This window comes from Carassius gibelio, chromosome B1, assembly GCF_023724105.1.
Source record: "Carassius gibelio isolate Cgi1373 ecotype wild population from Czech Republic chromosome B1, carGib1.2-hapl.c, whole genome shotgun sequence".
Taxonomy (NCBI): Eukaryota; Metazoa; Chordata; class Actinopteri; order Cypriniformes; family Cyprinidae; genus Carassius; species Carassius gibelio.
Window position 1 is genome coordinate 22,087,095 of NC_068396.1, and position 20,435 is coordinate 22,107,529.

Here is a 20,435-nt window from a genome sequence, read left to right on the forward strand (position 1 = left end):
ATGGTATGAGGTAATTACATACCAGGATCTTGAGTCTGTACAGCAAGGATGGAGCGTCAGCCAGGCATCCATACTCTTTATTAGTAGGGTTGTACTTTGGCACGTAGCCGTCTGTACCAGTACAAAGGAACACTTTCTCTATGCTGCAGGAGAACGAGTCACCCAGGTTCTGCACCGGGTCCACCATCACTCGACCATAGATGTTCGAACCTACAGCGGACCCGATCGGAACAAAGTTTCACGCTCAATGCAGGAACTGAATTTATTAGTGGTTCAGTAATTTTCACCTAAACCAACATTTAAATAATTATATTATATTGCTTTTGGATTGTGGTACCTTCCATGAAGGCAGTGTCCGTGCCCTCTCCAAAGCCCATGGAGCCATCAGACAGCCACATCTCCTTCTTCGACAGCAGGAACATCTGTGTGTTCAAACTGAACTCTGCTGCTACAGGGTCACTCACCTGAGAAACAGCACAAAATAACAAGCATCATGCCTAAATATTCATTGTGACTTGTAGGATTAGATGAACACACTCTAAGTAAGTATATAGTTGAACCAAAGATCAATACCAAATTTTCAGATTGAAAAAAGACAAACCAACCTGCTGGAAGCGGATGTCCATGTCGAAGGTGAGGGGCTCCCTTGGGTGACACACAGGGGGTATGCTGAACTCTCCGTTAGGTGAAGCAATGCATGGAATCAGCTTCACAGTATAGGTGCCGGAATAGTCCCTCACCTACACACACACGTGATCAGTTTACCTTTTTAATATTTATACAATCTATAACCTGCATTTACTGTATGTATGCCATGACTGACAGTACCTAAAAGAAACAAAAGGTAGAAAACTGGACTTGAACTTACAGCAAAGTCAGAAACGAAGCTCCACTGTTGCATGGGCTGGTTGTAAGTGGGCTCAGTTCTGATCAGGGAGAGAGTGAACGTGAGTCCAGAGTGGTCCGCTGACATTACCATGGAGGACAAAGTGGTTCCTGAAAGCCAATACAAACACCAGACATTTAAAATTCCAATTAAACATGACTTAAGAACATGACTTAGCCTAGTTTAATAATAGCCTATTTAACTCAAATAATATTTGATAATATTTTAACACATTTTAGAAAATGATACAATGTATTATTATTACTATTGTTTAGAAATTGTGCAGTTTATTTTATCAATAAAAATAAATAAAATAACAAAAAGATTCTCAGTTATGCCAGCCAGTGTACTGATCGACCAACCAATCAGAGGCCACGCATCGATAAAGTTATCACCGCGTGAAGCTGAGAAGAGAGATATCCAAGGGAAATGAATACGGAAGTTACGCCCGTTTGCACTGACTGTTGAGGATGAATTTACCATCTGTAGTTTGAAAGACGTGAGGACACAAACGTGAATGCATCGAAGTGAGGTAATTTTTAGAAAGAGTAACGCTATTTCCAACAAGGCGCCACATGAGGAATAAATGGAGACAAAAGTGCGCCAAAACAAACCCTGTCCAAAACGAATCATGTTTACATACACAAGCGAAGTGAGCTGAGCTCAGACTCAAGACGGAGAGATATTGTATAATTTCCAAAGACCTAACGTTACATGGTGTCCATTCACTGCGTTAGTAAAGGCTAATTAAATTTTTTTTTAAATCAGGCCATACAATTTATTATTAGCATAACTATATTGCTAACATAGCGCCTTATTGTGACCCCTTAAGTGAGAATGATAAAAAAAAAAAATATATATATATATATATATATATATATATATATATATATATATATATATATATATTAGGGGTGTAACGATACGCGTATTCGTATTGAACCGTTCGGTACGACGCTTTCGGTTCGGTACGCGGTACGCATTATGTATACCGAACGGTTCGTTGGAGTAATTAATTATATTTGAAAAAAAAAAAAAAAGAGAGAGAGAGAAATATAATGATATGCGTTCAACAAGGTAGCCCAATAACCCAAACAACGTAACAGGCAACGCCCCTGACACTCCCGAAGAAGAAAAAAACACCATCTTATATGTTTATGTTAGGCTACTCAGCAGGCGCTCGCTCACTCAGTACGCGCTGAAGGCTCGTTGCAAAATAGCCAATGCGTTTAACAGACTAGAAATGAGAAGATCCTCCAATAACCAACAGGTCTGGTGTTTGGGTGCACTTTGGATTCCCTTTAAGCTATAATGGTGATGGCAAGAGAGTGGTGGATAAAAAAACAACGGTATGTCGCATCTGCAACATGACAGGGTACACCAGCGGGAATAAAAAAAAAAAAAAAAAAAAAACACCAGCGGTAATATCTGGGATATATGCGTCAGTACTATCTGGGAAAAGACGAAAAAAAGGAGAAACATGCACGCAGCAAACTATCCCTGCAGCATTTAGAAACTATAGCTTACAGGGAATCCAACCCAAACACCAGACCTGTTGGTTATTTTAGGATCTTATATTTCTGGTCTGTTAAAGGCATTCGACATTTTGCAACGAGCCTTCAGCGCGTGCTGAGTGAGCGAGCGCCTTAGGGGCCATAAAAACGCATGGAAAACGCTAAGCGCCTCTTTCTCCTCCTTTCCAAAGCGCTCGTGCAGAAGCGTCTGTCTTTGCTAAGCAACAATGACGTGCTCTCTCCATGAGATGCGGAAATTTCAGCGAAGGATAAATGGATTTGCAGCTCTAAAAATCGCTTGCAGTAGCGCTGCTACTAAATTTATTTCAAAATTGCAATCCATATACAACTATGATCAGCTGATCCTTCATCTTGGCTGAGCTCTCAACGTTGTTACGGGAAAGGATGAAGCTGATTGGTTAGTTCTTGTCACATGACCCGCGGTGCGCTTGCGGCATTCTGAAAAGTTGAGATGTTTTTACATTTTGCTGTATCTAAAACGTATCGAACCGAACCGAACCGAACCGTGACATCAGTGTATCGTATCGAACCGAACCGTGAATTTTGTGAACCGTTACACCCCTAATATATATATATATATATATATATATATATATATAATGTCAATTCCAGTAGAGGGCAGTGAAGGTTTCTGTCAGGAGGTTAGTGACAGGACTTTTACTGTCAGTAGGGGGCACATAGTACTGTAGCTACTGTACTGTACTTGCACTGTATTTTATATTTTGTACAGCACAGTGAGAGCTTGTCTGCTGATATGAGTGTGTGTCTGTGTTCATCTGCACCTGTGTCAGTGTTTTGGGGTTACCTGGATGAGACATCACAAACTGTCCCCTGAATCGAGCCTCAGTCTTGAAATTGACAACAAGACGGCCTTCATCATTTATTCTCATGCTGGTGGGATACATGGCACCTATACACAAATAACAACATCAGACAGGTTATAGTGATTTTCATTGAAGTTTTAGGTGGAGAAGAATTTTGATATATGCTGATGTTTTAAAACCTGCATTAATCTATATTCATGTCTATTTAATTTCATCATTTCAATTACTCTGAGTTTATGCTCCATCTCTTGAAGTAAAAGTACTACCTTGCAGTTCAGCCTCTGGTGGGCTTCCAATACCGTCCTGCCATAAGATGGCAGTGTCATACACAAAGGTGAGCCGCAGCTCAGACCGTAGGTCAAAATGTTGCCAGCCGCCAACCGCAACGGGTGAGTGGAAGACATAAGACACAAACAGAGGCACCCGCAGGGTTACATAGGACTGAACAAGATTCAACACCTACAGACACAGGAACAGAGAAAGACACATTGAAAAAAATTTACATGTAAACGAAATGTGAAAAGATTTCCATTTCAAATAAATGCTCGTCTCTTGGACTTTTTGGTCATCAAAAAATACTGAAAAAAAGGAGACCGTTTGGACACAAAAGCAGAAAATCAGTATATAAGAATGATTTCTGAAGGATCATTGTGACTGTGAAGACTGGAGTAATAATGCTGAAAATTCAGCTTTGCCTTTGCCATTGGCTTCAAATATGAATTAAACATAGCACTGAATGACACAGATTCTCGAAATCCTTACCTGTCCATCTGTGCCAATGGATCCTCCACAGTCATTCAGCAGCTCTGACATGTCGTAGTAGCTACTGAACTCCCACAGACATGCCTCCAGGTTAAGATTGCGGTAGAATCGAAGGGAATTGGTGCTACGGATGGCCACGCTGTACTGGTACGGTAAAGTCTCGCCAATAATTTCTGGGTTCTTTGTGGCGTCGGTGATGAAACCATGTGCCGTTTGGATCTCGTTGAAATCCAAGAGGTTAGAGCAGCGGTGGTTACCTACTCGTGTGCCATCTGGACTAAGGGTTAGCTCAAAGTTGGAAAGGGGACGTGTGGAGATAACGGGCAGCATGCCTAAGCAAAAAGTGTGGAGATTAATATCCTGGACTTTTTGGACATTTCAGCTGACATTTGCTTACTTAGTAGTGCATTGTTTGTGATAGAGGTGGTCACTTACCATCCATGTGAGGCATAGTAACAGTGAGTTTGATCAAATTGGGGTAGTCAGGGTCATCTGGGCCGGTGTAACGGATTTTAGCAGAGAACGGTTCAGCACCAACTGTGCCAGGTATACGAGGCTGACACAGGCCTAAGGATGGCAGACAACTTCATTAACTTCTAATCATATTCATTTTCCTAGAATCCTCAAGAAAACAAACGAAACCCTGTGCTTTGCTGAATTAGTAAGAAATGAGAAGCAAGAGCCTCACCCTCCTCTCGGCTGATGACCACGATTGGGGAACTGAGCTCCAGCCCAGCATCTCCATTGGCGTTGAAGGCTCGGGCAGCACATTGTACACGGGAGCCAGCCTGGAAGTAGATGGAGTCCAATGTGATGGACTTGGTGTTTGTGAAGAAGGTGTTGGTGTCCACTTCTCGCATGGGGCTGGTGACTCCATCCGGTCCACTAGGGGCACTAACCATCCAGCGGTACTGAGTCATTGTGTCATTGATGTTCTCCACCGAGCAAATGGAGCCGGTCTTGTCAAAGTCAAAGTATTTGGGGTTGCAGGACTGACAGAACATGGACACAAGAAAACAGGTCACCTCACCTTCTCCATTTGCAAGATGTCACAACTATACATTCATATATATATATATATATATATATATATATATATATATATATATATATATATATATATATATATGTGTGTGTGTGTGTGTGTAATTTTTTTTATTAATTAATAAAAAAAATGGATTAATTGGAATTAACTGACATCTATGGTGTCACTCACCGTAACGCACACAAGAGGATAGCCGGTTGGTGGGTGGGGATTGTCCTTGGACCTAACTGTATCATCATACAGCAGCAAGGACACCACCTGAGGAACTGCTGGGAATGTGACATCAGCAACGCTATTCATCTCTTCAATGTACACAATAGCCTTATTCATCTACAAAAATTAAGAGAGGAAAAAAAAATCTATTTAGGCTACCGATCTCATATTAGGGAAAACAGAGTGTGGTCAATCCTACAATAGCATAAGCAGCAATAGGCAGACAATCTGTGAACCTTTTTTTCCCAAGTAAGCACTTGACTTATTTGTTTCACAAAATATTTTAAAAATAAAATTAACAAAAGTTGAGAATATTTTGTATTCTTTAAAACAACTTGTATTAATTTATTGGGTTGTTTAAAATATGTCAGCATTAGATCACTGGCTCTTACAATTACTAGATGTGCATGCATGCTCTGAAGGGACATTAAACAGTAAACAGAGAGTGTAAATGAAAGACCCCACCAGCTTGAGACAGGCTCTTTAAAAAAATGTAAGCAATACAACAAAATGGCATTTAAAGTATTTTTCAATGAGTTGATCAGCAAATATTCGGCACAGTGAAATAACACCACAAAGCCTGTCATGTTCTAAAGAAAAAAGTACTATGTTCTTAAAAATATATTTGAAAACTTCTTGAATTTTTTGTCAAGAATGCTACTTTGTAATATTTTTTTACTTCTTAAAATCTTAAAACGCTCAATATACAGTAGTGGTATAAGTTGTAAAGCTCCAAACACATTTGAAATGTCCAGTCAGAGACTTGTGACGTTTATGTGCAGGCGACTCTCACTGTCAATAAGATAGCAATAAGCCCCCCATAATGGCTCTAAGGCCTTGACTGTAAAGGGTTTTGTACATGTTCAGTGGATAACTCTGCTTATAGGTCACTGTGTCTATTGAGGCCCATTTACATCATACAGAATCCTCTGAAAGAGACTGGAGACAGCGATTGGCTCTTGCTGACAGAGGCAGCTGCCACATGGCTATTTTAGCAAGAGAGTCACATTAGCGTGTGTCTTTGCGAGTATGCGATGTGGCGTCTCTGGGGGTATTTTTAGAGATGATGGTCTCTGACCTGTGTCTCAGCCACCATATACTCGTCAGGCTTCATGTGAACTGTGAAAGCCTCACGAATCTCTCTTTGTCCATCGTAGAGAACCTGGATCTCCACCACATGCTCTGTCTCACCCTCTTTAAACTCCACATCTGTGAGGACATGCAAACAGATATATATACAGAAAGGAAATAGATAACACTCCTGGATGTTGCATGTTTTGTTGAGCATGGTGAAATAATTTCTGATAATAGTACGGCATCTTATGGGATTTGTATTTAGTAGCCTTCATGGGTCTTCTGCTGACCTTGAGAAAGGGGATTGTAGTCCTCTCCTGACGTTGCAGAGCCATCCTTGGTGTGAATTCTCACCACAGAGACCTTGGAGGTGTCGCCCCGACGCAGGACAGGAATCTTCACTACAGCAATCTCTCCAGGAAGTTGTGGCTCTCTTACACTGTATTTGATCTCAGCAAACCTGATGATGGATTCTGCAGTGGAAAATGAGTTTTGTTTGCTGTGAGAGAAGCTCATCAAGACCTTTAAGCAGATATTTGTCAATACTTACTATCTTTATGATCAGTGATGGTGACCAGAGCTTCTTTTTGTTCTCCTACAGCAGCTCCATATAGTGATTTGCTCTTAGGTGTGCCCAAAACCAAGCGGAACTCCTCATCCTCTTCATGAATCGTGTCATCTACTAAAGTTACTACACATGGCTTCTCAATCTCTCCTGTAAACATGCATATACAAAAGATGAGCGAATCATAAAATTATAGCTGGATGAAAGGATGAGGAACGGGTTGAAAAAAAGTAACAGACCTGGTAGGAACACAATGATAGATGCGTCAGTATTGGGTCGTTCATCATAGTCCATCATGACCTGGGCAGATCCCTGGCGTGTGTAACAGCGGACTGTGGACCTCTGATTGAGGTCACCACTGCGGTACACCATTGCCTTCACCTCTCCATCAGCCTCATCTACCTTGTACTCTGCCTCTCTAAACTGGACTTTGGGCACTGCAGAAGATCCCAGCATTGATTCATTAACCAGTATCGCTCAACTAAGATGACTGTATTTAGAATTTTTCATTCGCACTAATGCACATTTTATCTGCAGTTTGATATCTTCCAAAACAAACAAACAATAAATGGTTGTATTTATTAGTTCATTTGTTTTCCTTTACTCACAGTCAGTGAGAGTGTCATTGATGGTGATGACGGTTTTGCTAGGTTCTCCAAGAACTGCGTTCATGGGCATACGCAGCACCAACTCAAACGTCTCTGGTCCCTCCAGCTCTGGCTGGCCAAGATCATCAAGAATAGTCACACGAAACGTTTGCATGGTCACACCTGGAGCAAAGTCCAAGTTACGGCTGATTCCCACATAATCTAGACCCGCTGGGAGGAAGAGAAAAGGGTGGGGGAGAAAAATCATATGCATGTTTTTTTTTTTTGCAATTTTATTAGGTAAAAATCATATATCAGCAACTGTTGTTTTTGACTGACACTCTTTACCTTCTGCTGAAACAGGGTCACTCTTTCTGGAACGGACTGTGACGGTGGCTGTCTTTGAAAGGTCAGTTCCAGTTCTCCACACTTTCACCTCCACATAACCATCACTCTCATCCACCATGTATTCAGTCTCTCCAAAATAGAAAGATGGCTCTGTACCGAGAGGAAATATCTGTCAATCTCCACTGATTTTATTTTGAAAAATTTTAACTCTTGATATTTTCCTTGTTTATATAATTATATATATATATATATATATATATATATATATATATATATATATATATACACACATACATACATATATATATTAGAATCTGAGATTTTCAATGTAGTCCCAGACTTATGACCCTGTAGTACCTTCAGCAAAACAGAAGCCAAGAGGAGGTGCTCTTTCCAGCAACTAAAATGACATTTAAAGCCATTGTTCTCAGAATTGTTAAGTTGTGTTTCATCTTTCACAGAGATGTTTTGACCCATTAGTGCTTCAGACAAAGATCTGGATCTGCCATCACCCCCATGACAGCACAGGAAACCTACCATTATTTCCTACGTCCTGTCTGAGTCTTCTCCTGTCAAGATGCACTTGGGTGAGTGTGTGTGTGTGTGTGTTTGGGAGGTCGGAGAGGTTCCCAGAGCGATATATGCATCAGCTCAGGATAAATGAATGTAGAGGGGAGAGGGCTTTCCAGGGTGGGGGAAGAGGCCGTAAGTTTGAGGGGTCGTACAAAGAAAAAGAGAGTAGTGACACCTCCATAGACAACAAGTCAGAGACAAAACAAAAAGATTCCAACCCTGGCTGGCATCCAGACCACAAGTCTATCCAAGTCCCCATCCCCCCTACAAATACCGGGGCCTTCCAGACCCACCAAGACGCTGGACTACTACAATATACACATTAATCTTCATTTCTTTAGTCTAGGCATGTACATACATTATTTACGCATAAATATATGTTGGGGTAATTTCCCAAATCCTGGAGGAGGGGACTGTTATTGATGGTGCTGATTGCAACTATTAGATTGTTTTTATGAGTGAAGAAAACACTGAGGATTTATTGAAAATGAAAAGATAAAAAGGCTGTGCTTTAAATGGTGAATTCCTGAATTAATCTTTGAACGTACTAAATTCAAACATGACTTGTTTGGACTGTGGTTCCTTTGAGTTATGCATATAAATCCTAAATCCTACATGGATGGGGTGTTCACAAAGCTCTTTCAGGTTCCTCGCTGAGGTTTATGGGTCGTTACTAGGGTCATAGGGGCCTCATTTGTTCTTCTTCAACTTGTTTTGGGTTATCGTGTTACCATGCTGCCAAGGACAACAGTAGTATGACCAAAAATAAAGATGGATTGTTCTGTGACTAACAATGGTTTCAAAGCATGTGTAATAAAAGAGCAACTATAAAGAAACAGGTAAGATAACCACAGAACATGGAGGAGAATGTGTTGTGTCTTTGAGGATGAGTAAGTTGTTTTTAAACTCCAATATCAATCATGAAAGTACTTTGTGGTTAAGAAAAATAAAATGCATAGTTAGTCTGGCTTGCACTATTTTATATATATATATATATATATATATATATATATATATATATATATATATATAGGCTCAGTTCCAAATACTCTAGACTAGTGTGTATATTGTTACAAAAAATATATATTTCAAATAAATGCTGTTCTTTTAAAATGTCTATTTATCAAAGATTCCTGATTTTTTTTTTCAACTGTGATAAGAAATAATTGAGCATGAACTAGAAATGATCATGTGACACTGAAGACTTAAAAACTGGAAAAAATAAAAATAAAAATGTAATTGAATAACATTATTTATGTAGTTCTAGCCTACTCACCATCATCACTATCAGCCAAGATTACCACTTTGGCACTGGGGAACTTGGCTCCCACTTGGCCACCCATAGGCATACTGAGGGACACGTTGAAGCTCTCCTCTTCCTCAAAGAGGGAGTCATCAATGATTATGATGCGACACGACTTCTCCCGCTCATCCTTATCAAAACGCAGGATGCTGGTGTGGTCCTCGGGTCTTGTGATGAAGTCTGAATAGGAGAGTACTGTGCTGGGGGTAGTTCCGGTTGCACTGCCTGTATAGAAGGATTTCTTTTATTAGATGAACAAACTTACAAGTACTACAGAATATACACCAGAAGTACAGTGTGATCATTTTTTAGATCTTACCTTGTTGTGTGTAACAAATAACCATTAGTTCTTGGCTGACGTCTCCTGATCTTCTTACTGGGACTAATAGTTCTCCTATATCCTCTTCTATACGATATTCTGCTTGAGGGAAGAACACTGTGGACTCTGGAAAGAGAGAAATTCCAGTGCTTAAAAGTGAATATTCCATTGTGGTGCACACACTCTGGAAGCAGGGTTTAATAGTACGTAGACGAAGTAGGAAATCATTAAACATGGCATAATTACCATCACCAGGATCTACAATCTCCACAGTAGCTGTATCAGGGTATTCAAGAACAGCCATCACTGGCTCTGAAAGCTGGATTTCGAACATCTCTGAAGTTTCAAACTCTTGGTCTGTGAATATCTTCACCCTCCAGGTGGCTGAAGTCTGGCCGGGATTAAACTGGACCTGTTTCTGGGCTTTGCCACGGAAGTCTTTGTCCTGTTTTGCTGTACCATCTTTGGTGGCAATGCCTTTAAATTGAAAACACTATTTAGACCTTAAACTACAAACATAATGAGTGAACAGTTTATGATATCTGCTGACTACTTTATGACTATATACTTCAATGAACAATAAAAGACTGCGGTACAATTTAAGACATTGCAAGTCATAGTTAAAAGGGGTGTGAAAATACCGAACACAGAGAGACCAACTTGTAACAGCTTCAAATAAACATTGTTTACTATCTCTAAATATATACGGACATGACAATGAGGGAGGTTCAGTTTTGTTGTCATATGTCATTTTAACATATAGGCCTAAAAAAATATTTTGTAACAGAAAACTGGTGATAAAGATTTTGACTTGTTGGGTAACACCATCACTTTGATAAATACTTACTGACAAATGATGTCTCTCCCAAGTATCCCCGGCGTTTGAGGGTAACCTCCAGAAACTTTGCGTCCTCATCCACAATGTAGTATTCCCTTTCTAGAGATATCCAGGCCCAGTTTAGACGGAATGGTTGTGGTTTCAGTTTGTTGCCCCCTTTTCAAAAAAGACAAAGTGTATGTTTGAGCCCTTGAGAACATGTGATGTGACATACAGCCAAGGATGGTGACCCATACTCAGAATTCATGCTCTGCATTTAACCCATCCAAAGTTCACACACACAGCAGTGAAGACACACACCATGAACACACACCAGGAGCAGTGGGCAGCCATTTATGCTGCGGTGCCCAGGGAGCAGTTGGGGGTTCAGTGCCTTGTGCACTGAAGTCGTGGTATTGCCTGCCAGAGATTCAAACCCACAACCCTGGGGCTAAAAGTCAAACCCTCTAATCACTAGGCCACAACTTCCCCATGCAGTTTGCTAATGATTCATCTCTTTCAAGTTCAGATATGTAAAAAGAAAGAGGGGCCAAAACTTGATCCTGTGTCCTGCTTGTACATGTCCTGTGGTTGTTTAATTTTCTTTTGACATTCTCCACCCATTTTTGTCTTTCCCTCATTACTATGTTCACACTGCCTTCGTTTTTTTTACTACTTTTGTTGGTAGCTGAATGAGGTTCAAGAAGAATGAGTCCAATGAGGTGTCAGGTTAATGCCGAAAGCCCATACCATGATAGTGTAAAGAAGGCAGTTGTGGAAAATTGTGGTTGGTGCAAATTAACACAAAAGATGGAAGGTTGAAAGAGATGAAAATGGCAGCAGGAATCATAAAGAAGACAGTCTGGTCTTTTGTCTCCAAGGCTTGCATACTGTATGTGCTGCACTTACAAATGTGCCACCTCCAGATCCAAGATTAACAAAATAGATAGTGTCCTGGTATTTAACTTTTATTTTATTTTTAATAGATAGAGATATGGAAATATTTTATACATTTTAGAATGATTCCAGCTCTTTTCCATCAAATCATACACACCTCATTGGCTAATTATCACTTTGAGTAATCAGTTTAAAGTGTAATCGGATTAGACTCTCTCCATGGACTAAATGATTTAAGCAGTGAGGATCTTGAGTCTTTAGTGACTGAAGTAGGATAAGGAGCTGTAATGACTTTGAAAGTATTCTCCATCCCATTTTGACATAATCCATGCTACCCCCATGACTCTGATTATCTTTAAAGACAAACGGTATGTTACATTCTTAGACACTATTTCTTGGCTCAGTTTGTTAAGATGTTGTATTTAGTAAGTAATTTCGTAGTCCCCGATACATCACTGTAGATGTCAAAAATTTTGGATGGTTGGTGCATAACTGAATAAAAATAGCAGTTTTAAATGTGAACTCTTTATTTCCAGCAGTTTGTGAAAAAAAAAAAAAAAACTGCTTGCCATTTTCTAGTTATTACATAGCTGCTCTTTTGATGTGAGCATATGCAGAAGCAATATTGTAGTTCAAATCACAAGATTAATTTTAGTAATCAATAAAATTGCATCATTATGTCGTACATTGGCTTTCTTCTTTACCATCCTCTTCTCAGTTTAGGAAATGGCTCAGATTGGCATGACAGCATTGGCCTTGACCAAGCTCAGGTGTCAGACAGCTCTGCCTAAAAATATAGAACTCATTTATCATTTTTATCTCTGCCCTAGATTTCTGAAGAGTCAAAGCTGATTGACATAGAAGATGTGGGGGAGCCTCATTTAAATGAGATGTTTTATCTCTTGTTAAGCTTTCACAGGAGTGTGAATATAGTGGCACATTACAGATGCACCAACTAAGATTGCTGCATTGCTGAACACATTAACAAGTATTAAAAACAAGCTGATTATTAAACATCCCGCAAGGGCACAATGAGAAGAAACTGAAGCACGTTTTCAAAGGCTTAATGGAAGGGGAACCGTATAGTAGCTCAGCCAAGTGTCTCTTTCTTCAGGAGACAAATTTCCCAGGCATAATGCCCAGTTTGAGTATGAACTGATATTGAGCTTAGTGAGGCTGTATCAGAGGATTATCAAACGGACAACATGCAGACTGAAGGCTCTCTTTCAGTTAAGAAAACAGCAGTCACCTGTGAGACGCGGAGGCCTTATGACATTTCTCTGGCCCTGGATAAGGGCACTTTGTCTACAAGATTATGGAAAATAGTTTCACTTGCAATGGAGACAATGTCCCTCTATTCTATAATTTCCATGCATAGCCATAATTTTGTCACAATTATTCTATATAAAAAAATATCTAATAAAGTTAATAGGTACTGTAAGATAAAATAATGAGACAATCACAAGCACAATACTCATAAAGAGTGAGTATTAATTTTGAATGTAATAGTACTTAAGGGGTTTTCATTTTGGGGGTTTTGCCAAAGACCTTGTCCCAAAACAAAGACATTTTTAAAGTCCAGTTTGTGAGTATGTGATATTATAAAGCTACCTTAAATTGTTTAATAAATGATCAAAATTGTATTCATTGTTTATTAAATAAAAGAAATTAAAGCTGCAGTAGGTAACTTTTGTAAAAATATATTTTTTACATATTTATTAAACCTGTCATTATGTCCTGACAATAGAATATGAGACGGATAATCTGTGAAAAAAATCAAGCTCCTCTGGCTCCTCCCAGTGGTCCTATTGCCATTTGCAGAAATACATCGCTCCCGGTAAGAAACAACCAATCAGAGCTGCGGTCCGTAACTTTGTTTGTGTTCAAAATGTAGAAAAATGTATATAATAAGCGAGTACACCATGAATCCATTTTCCAAACCGTGTTTTTAGCTTGTCCTGAATCACTAGGGTACACCTATAATAAGTGTTTATATTCGGACTATTTTAGATTGCTTCGGGAGTACCGCGGCGAAGTAACCCAGTACCTTTGTGATTCTTCATAGACATAAACAGGGAGAAGTAGTTCCGGCTACAATGCAACAATGCAAGCAGTTCTGTTTTTTTTAACCGCGAGAGCGTCAAAAGTTACCTACTGCAGCTTTAAAATATATGTTATTTGTTATTGTGCTAAAACCATACTGATGTTAGACCTAGTAACATTGCCGGGTTCAGTCCCGGAACGAGCGCTGTGTGAACAAAAGTCAGATCATGCGACTCTTTTACCAGGTGTTTTGAAGAAAGTGCAAAATCTAGCGATCCGGGAACAATTGCCGGGACACATTACCCAGGTATTTGCCGGAATCGCAATGTGAAAGGGGCTTGTATTAGTCACTTCCTGTGTTGTTTACTGGGTTTCAGATCAGAGATTTATAACCATGCAGTCTAAACAGATGCATTTGCAACTGATGTTCTGATCCACTATCACTAATGCACTGTTATTTCCAGATTGAATTCAGCCATCAGAGTTGAAAGTCACCTGGGGCATTTTCCTAAATAGTTTTATTGCTATGTTTGGAAGGCAACTGATGTTTTAACAGGGACTGTGGAGCCCACCTGAGTTTTCTGACTGTGCACATTTTCTCTTTCTCACACAATTTTCTAGTGGTTTTCAGATTCCAAGAGTGGGAAGTGACAGCTGTATCCTCACTCCCTGCATTTATTCCCTCCCTTGTTCACCCCCTTTGTCAGCTTTTATCTGAGCATGGGAGCAACAACTGAGGCAGACAGCAGGCACTGTCTGGGTGGCCCAAACCCACTCCTGTGGTTCTTTCTGCTTCTTTCTACACTCTAGGGGGATTTGTGTCTACAATGAACAAACAACACAAAAGTGTCTTCCTTAAAGGCAGAATGTTTTCTCATGAGTGTTGTTTTTAGTTCAGTATATGTCATGAGAATTGGAGCAGTACAATAGCAGTTTTTTGGTGTTACAAAGTATTTAAATTAAGGGTTTCTGATGTAAGCTGGAGAGGCAGTAAAGCATTACTTAGTGGTGCTAACTCATTTAATGCTCTTGAGGTATTTATGACTGCAATAATACATAGAAAGAATGCAGGGCCAAGTAATGGTCACAGTCACAGTTATTCAAGTCACCAACAGCCTTTGATATTCCAGAAAAAAAAGAAAAAAAAGTTAAGAAGACCTGAATCCAGAATAATTAAAGCTAACACTCATGGCTTCAGAAAAATAAATTAATAAAATAAATACATATCTGATGGTAACACTTTAGTATAGGGACCAATTCCCATTATTATATGCTTATTAGCATGCATATTACTAGCATACTTTCTGTTTATTAGTAATTTAAAAGCACATATTCTGCATGACCATATTCTACATCCCTAATTCTACCCAATATCTACATTTAACAACATTCATATTAACTATTAATAAGCAGCCAATTATGAGTTGAATGAGGCAAAATCATAGTTAATTGTTTGTTAATAGTCAGAAGTTGACCTTAAAATAAAATTAACCTTGATTTTACGACTAACAAGTATAATTTTGTGCACAAAGAAAACAAAAATAATGACTTTTTTCAACAATTCTACTCTTCCATGTCCATCTCAGCCATGCATTCACAAGAGTATTAAGGCTGAACCACTGGTGTCACATGGACTATTTAAACAATGTCCTTACTACCTATCTGGGCCTTGAATGTGTCAGTTGTGTTGCTGTCTATGCAGAGTCAGAAAGCTCTGTGATTTTATCAAAAATATCTTAATTTGTCTTTCAAAGATGAACAAAGGTCTTATGGGTTTGGAACAACATGAGGGAGAGTAATTAATGACATACTTTTCATTTTTGGGGGAACTATCCTTTTACCAATCTTTGTTTCAAGTTGGCAGTAATAATTCCCCACTGAAGTAATTTGTTTTATTTCTATTACATAACATTTTTATATAGTTACTTTTTTTTAGGAATTAGGCCCACCAGATGATGGATCAAAATGGGTTTTGCTTGTAGAAAGATTGTGTTACATTTAATGGTAAGTATAAAGTTGGAGTGGATAGTTCTTATAGTTCTTTACCTCAGTGCCACAGGTCAATAGATGTATAGAGCCTCGGGCATGGGAGAGAATGATGGGAGGATATCAACATTCACTGCCAGAGGCATATTGCAAGACTAAACTGGCCTAGCACATCCATATCCTTTTATACTTACACGAACCAGGGCCATGTTAAGTATCCCAAACATGAAAATGTATGCATGAAATGAAATGAAATGTACAATGCTTCAGATTAGACCCATCTGTTTTCCATCTGATACGAATATGGGTCACATCTTTCTGACCTGAGAAGCTTTGGCCATTTCCTCTGCATCTAATAATGGCGTCTCACAAGCACCAAGCTTGGAAGTCTATGTTAGGCGCCTCGTGTAATTCCAGGCATTCCACAGAGGGAGTATTTGACAACTGGACACTGGCAGGTACTGTACTTGTCCACGTGACATCTGTGTAAGTCAGGCACCTGATCGCCAAACTGCAGGGTGATGAATTATGGCATGGTAGACCAGCCACATCCCTTTTGACACCAGTCGCCTAAGTTGTCTATGGCAGGCAGAGGAAGAGAGATCAAGAGAAAATACTCTTAGAAAGGAAAGGCACCATATGGTGATCTCAAGGCTCAGATCACAGAAAAAACTCTGCCATCTGTGAGAGATAAGAATAACCCCAGTTACATACATCATATCCTCTAGCAAATATGAGAGTTGCAAGGAGGAAATAGAGTAATGGAGAGGTGTTCAGTGCAGCTGTGGCAGAAACTGGCACCAAAGAGCAGTAAATCCTTTTGGTGTTTACAGGTCCGACACACAGATTAGATGCAGACGTCTATGAAAAAGAAACCACAAAACTCGAGAGAGACGTTGTAGACCTGATACTGTACATGTTATGCCTCTTTAGAATTTGGCCAGCAGAGCACCTATGATGCCTCACTAGGTTTTGCAACTGAGCCTTTCTCCCTGGCTTTCCACCAATACTCATGTTTGATTATCCTGAGTAATTGCTGGAAGAAAATCCAAACCCAAGCTAGCAGACTGATCTTCTCCATCTTCTACAGCTCTAAAGATGAACTAGGCAAGGGGGAGCCCCAGGGTTTTCAGCATATCTTGTAATGGCTTTGAGTTTCGGCCAGGCAGAGAGAGATCTTTGAAAGGAGATCTGTTAGCAGATCTTTGCTCCTTGACACACAAATCCCTTTCTGCAATGACTTCTACACTCGGGTCAGTGTAGCTGGTGCCACATTTCTCAGAGGAAATGCATTCCACCATCTAACAAGTGATCATATAACATTGCTTTATGTCCCTAATACGAACAACGTTATTTCTGTTATGAAACCTAAGCTTGTACTTTATTGAAGTATGTTTTATGTGAACACTGACAGCAGATAGAAGTTAAACTATTAACTTTGTTCATAGGCTAATACATGAGTTATATGGTTGGCAACTTGCTAGTAACTAATTATACAAAGCCTGGTGAATTAAAAGTATATCCATTCAGTTGAAACCTGTAGACTGTTTGAAATTCATTCTGATCTTATTACAGTTAAACAGCAAGTAGATAATAGGGATTGTTTAAAAATCATATAGATACATAAGCTTTACTTAAAATGGTGGATGGGCAACTCTCGTATTATGGCTAGCATTTTGCTTGTATCCACAACACCAATTCCCTTTTAACACTTCATCTTCACTCTTTCTGGCCTTAGAAACTCTGATCTATACATAGATGTGTATTAGTGTATCCTTGTAGCATGCAAGCTATTGTGTCTGTGAATAACTCAGTTTGGTGTGCAAACATGTTTTTGATGGTTTCTCTGACGTAAACCATGACAAATAATTAGATAGGGGACAGTAGGTCAATTTTAAAATTACTGTTATTTATTTATAGCTTTAGATACTCTGGAACCCCACAAATAAAGATTGTAAACTCAGTCTTAACAGTGGGTGAGAGTTACTTTGAGAAATGTATACTGTATGTAATGCCCCACAGCAAGGATGTAAACCTGTTCCATTCCTATCCATTAGTTACTTTAAATCTATATGAAGTTTAGACATCATAGTGTCAATCTAAGGGTTGCAAAATGTACTCAAAAATGAATACTGTTTGTAAGTACTAGATTCTTTAGGGTCCATGTCTAAATGGTATTGTTTCTATTATCTTGGATAGCTCTCTGAAAATGTGTATCTTTCTTGGCTCTTATAGCAGTTACTGCCACTATCTGAAATGTTGCCAAAGAGATGCAGTGTCAGCCCTAGTGCATGCTCCAGTTCCTGTGCCATTAGTTAAACTACTAAGAAGCAAATGTCTGCTCCTTTTTAAGTTCACAATTAAGGATTTTCATAAAGATGCACAACCAAGTTTGTGCTGATCATATGAATTAACATAGGATATAAGTAAAAATTAAGTCCTGGAAATAATTAATAAATACAGCCTTTCTTAGTGAAAATAAAATTGTATAGTTAAGTATGATTTATTTGTACGTACTTTAGTAAAACTATATATTTATGGCACACTATAAAATGGTATACTTAAAGCCTGCTAAATTGGAACAACTTATTTTGTACTAAATTCATTTTAGTTGTAGAGAAGCAATGCTGAAGTTCAACTAAAGTTGTATGAAATGTACTTGTTTGTGCTAAAGTGGAACTATTCCAAGTATACTTAAGTACAATTAAAATAAACTCTTTTATTTAATTTTTGAAATGCAGAATTCATTCAGCATAAACTTCAAGGGCCTTATCATACACCCGGCACAATGCAATGCAAGGCGCAGTGTAAGTGTGTTTGCTAGTTTCAGTCCAGCGCCATTCGCATTTTCCCGTCCAGTGCCACGCCGTTTAATTAGCAAATGCATTTGCGCTCATTTTTGCGCCCATGGGTGTGCTGGTCTAAAAAGAGGTGTGTTCAGGTGCATTGCTGGCACATTGCTATTAAGGAGCTGAGAATAGACTGCTCCATAGACCATATATATATTTATATATAAATGCCTACATGTCCTAATGGATAGTCATCACATATTTCAGAATTAGGCTATTTATATCTATTATATATCTATTTTCTCACACACAAGCAGCTCTGTTTCATCTCGGAGATGCATTCTGTCTTTGTGTTTGCCAAATTCCGCCGCGTAAATAGCAAATCCGTTATGCTGGCACGAGCTCAACTGGCTCTTAAAGGGAAAGGAAGATGATACTCTGATTGGTTTATTGCACGTTACGCCCATTGCTCATTAAGAGAATAGGGACAACCCGTTTAGACCATGCGCCCGGGCGTGCAAACCATTTTTCCATCTGTAAAATAGCAAAAGTGGATTTGGACACGCCCTGAGTTCACCTGCACTGTGCGCTTTACACTTTGCATTTAGATCGTTAAAATAGGGTCCAAAATTTATTTTGGTGACATTACAATTGCAATTAAATTACACTGTAAGAGTTTTGAACATGCATTAGTATTATACTAATAACAAACTGAGGTCATACTAGTGACTTTCAAATTAATTGCAATAACATTTAACAAGTAAACTTGAAATGTGCTAATGGCAAAATGATTGTGTGCTTCTAATGCAATAAATTTACTTTTATAAATAAATGCACAGCTTAAGGAATTGCCTTTTACTAACACGCCCAGTGCACAAGTCAGCTCAATTATCCAGAGAACATCAGTGGAACATTGGACACAGACATTTGAACAATGTCTGAAGGAAACATAGTGGACTGGATTTGAACCCAGGTCACTGCCACACACTTGCACTGGCTTTACCAGTTTTAATACTATAAGTAAACAGTTTTTTTTTTTTTTCATCAATGACAGCTCGAATTACAAATGTCCAACAGGGATTCCCAATATTGAAAGTATAAAGTTAGGAGAGACTGACTTATCAAGCTCCCTTCACTGACCATACCGTAGCCTATATTTAGGCCAATGTTAAAATCACATTATTAAAATACTTAAGACACTTTTAAGGGATGAAGGAACAAACAAATATCAATACACAGAATGTGATGAGAACTCATACATGGGCCTTGTTTACTTAAATGATATGACAACATACAATAAAAACAATCCCCATAGACATACGGTACCTTATATGGCCTTCATACAGCTAAAGGATCATAAGATGAGTTGATTCATTCATCTATTATCGACACTAGTTGTTGGGCTGAGTGAGCATGGACATGTTATTGGGGTTATTAAGTACCGTCCTCTTTCAAAGATTCCGTCCAGTTAGTTTTTATCTGTATGTGAAATATAGAATTTATTATAGAATAATTTTTTTAATAGTATTTTACAAATTAATTTGTAGTGTGCTAAGTTTACTAACTACATTTAGATCAGTATTTTCAGCTAGTAGAGACATGCCAATCTATTTTAGTGTACTTATCATTAAATACATTTTAAATACAATTAAGTATATTTATTTTTCACTAGGGTTGCTTAAGGTTATTAGGAAATGCTTTGACATTCAGTTAAGATCCTCACTCCACATTAGACAAATGCTATTATTTACTCACACCAAAGCTCTACCAACTTGTCCAGGCTCATCCAAGTTGAAAAAGATTCTTTGAATAATCATTGTTTCCTTTTTTAATGTCTGAATGAGTGTTTCTTGTTGTCATGACGAGGTG

The 20,435-nt window shown here is 38.8% G+C and overlaps 1 protein-coding gene across 1 annotated transcript in view; it reads right to left on the bottom strand.

Moving 5' to 3' along the window:
• The window catches only part of frem3 (Fras1 related extracellular matrix 3), a 29,106-nt gene that overhangs the window by 3,000 nt on the left and 5,671 nt on the right, over nt 1-20,435 (bottom strand). The window contains exons 3-22 of the mRNA XM_052547065.1: nt 10,882-11,028; nt 10,281-10,511; nt 10,035-10,160; nt 9,689-9,940; nt 7,840-7,989; nt 7,513-7,722; nt 7,144-7,341; nt 6,890-7,054; nt 6,630-6,812; nt 6,344-6,474; nt 5,224-5,382; nt 4,696-4,999; nt 4,443-4,574; nt 4,008-4,339; nt 3,512-3,704; nt 3,227-3,331; nt 869-996; nt 606-740; nt 338-464; nt 23-210 (exon numbers count right to left, since the gene is read on the bottom strand). Coding sequence (XP_052403025.1) covers nt 23-210; nt 338-464; nt 606-740; nt 869-996; nt 3,227-3,331; nt 3,512-3,704; nt 4,008-4,339; nt 4,443-4,574; nt 4,696-4,999; nt 5,224-5,382; nt 6,344-6,474; nt 6,630-6,812; nt 6,890-7,054; nt 7,144-7,341; nt 7,513-7,722; nt 7,840-7,989; nt 9,689-9,940; nt 10,035-10,160; nt 10,281-10,511; nt 10,882-11,028 — 3,596 coding nt within the window. The remainder of the gene's footprint in view (nt 1-22; nt 211-337; nt 465-605; nt 741-868; nt 997-3,226; nt 3,332-3,511; nt 3,705-4,007; nt 4,340-4,442; nt 4,575-4,695; nt 5,000-5,223; nt 5,383-6,343; nt 6,475-6,629; nt 6,813-6,889; nt 7,055-7,143; nt 7,342-7,512; nt 7,723-7,839; nt 7,990-9,688; nt 9,941-10,034; nt 10,161-10,280; nt 10,512-10,881; nt 11,029-20,435) is intronic.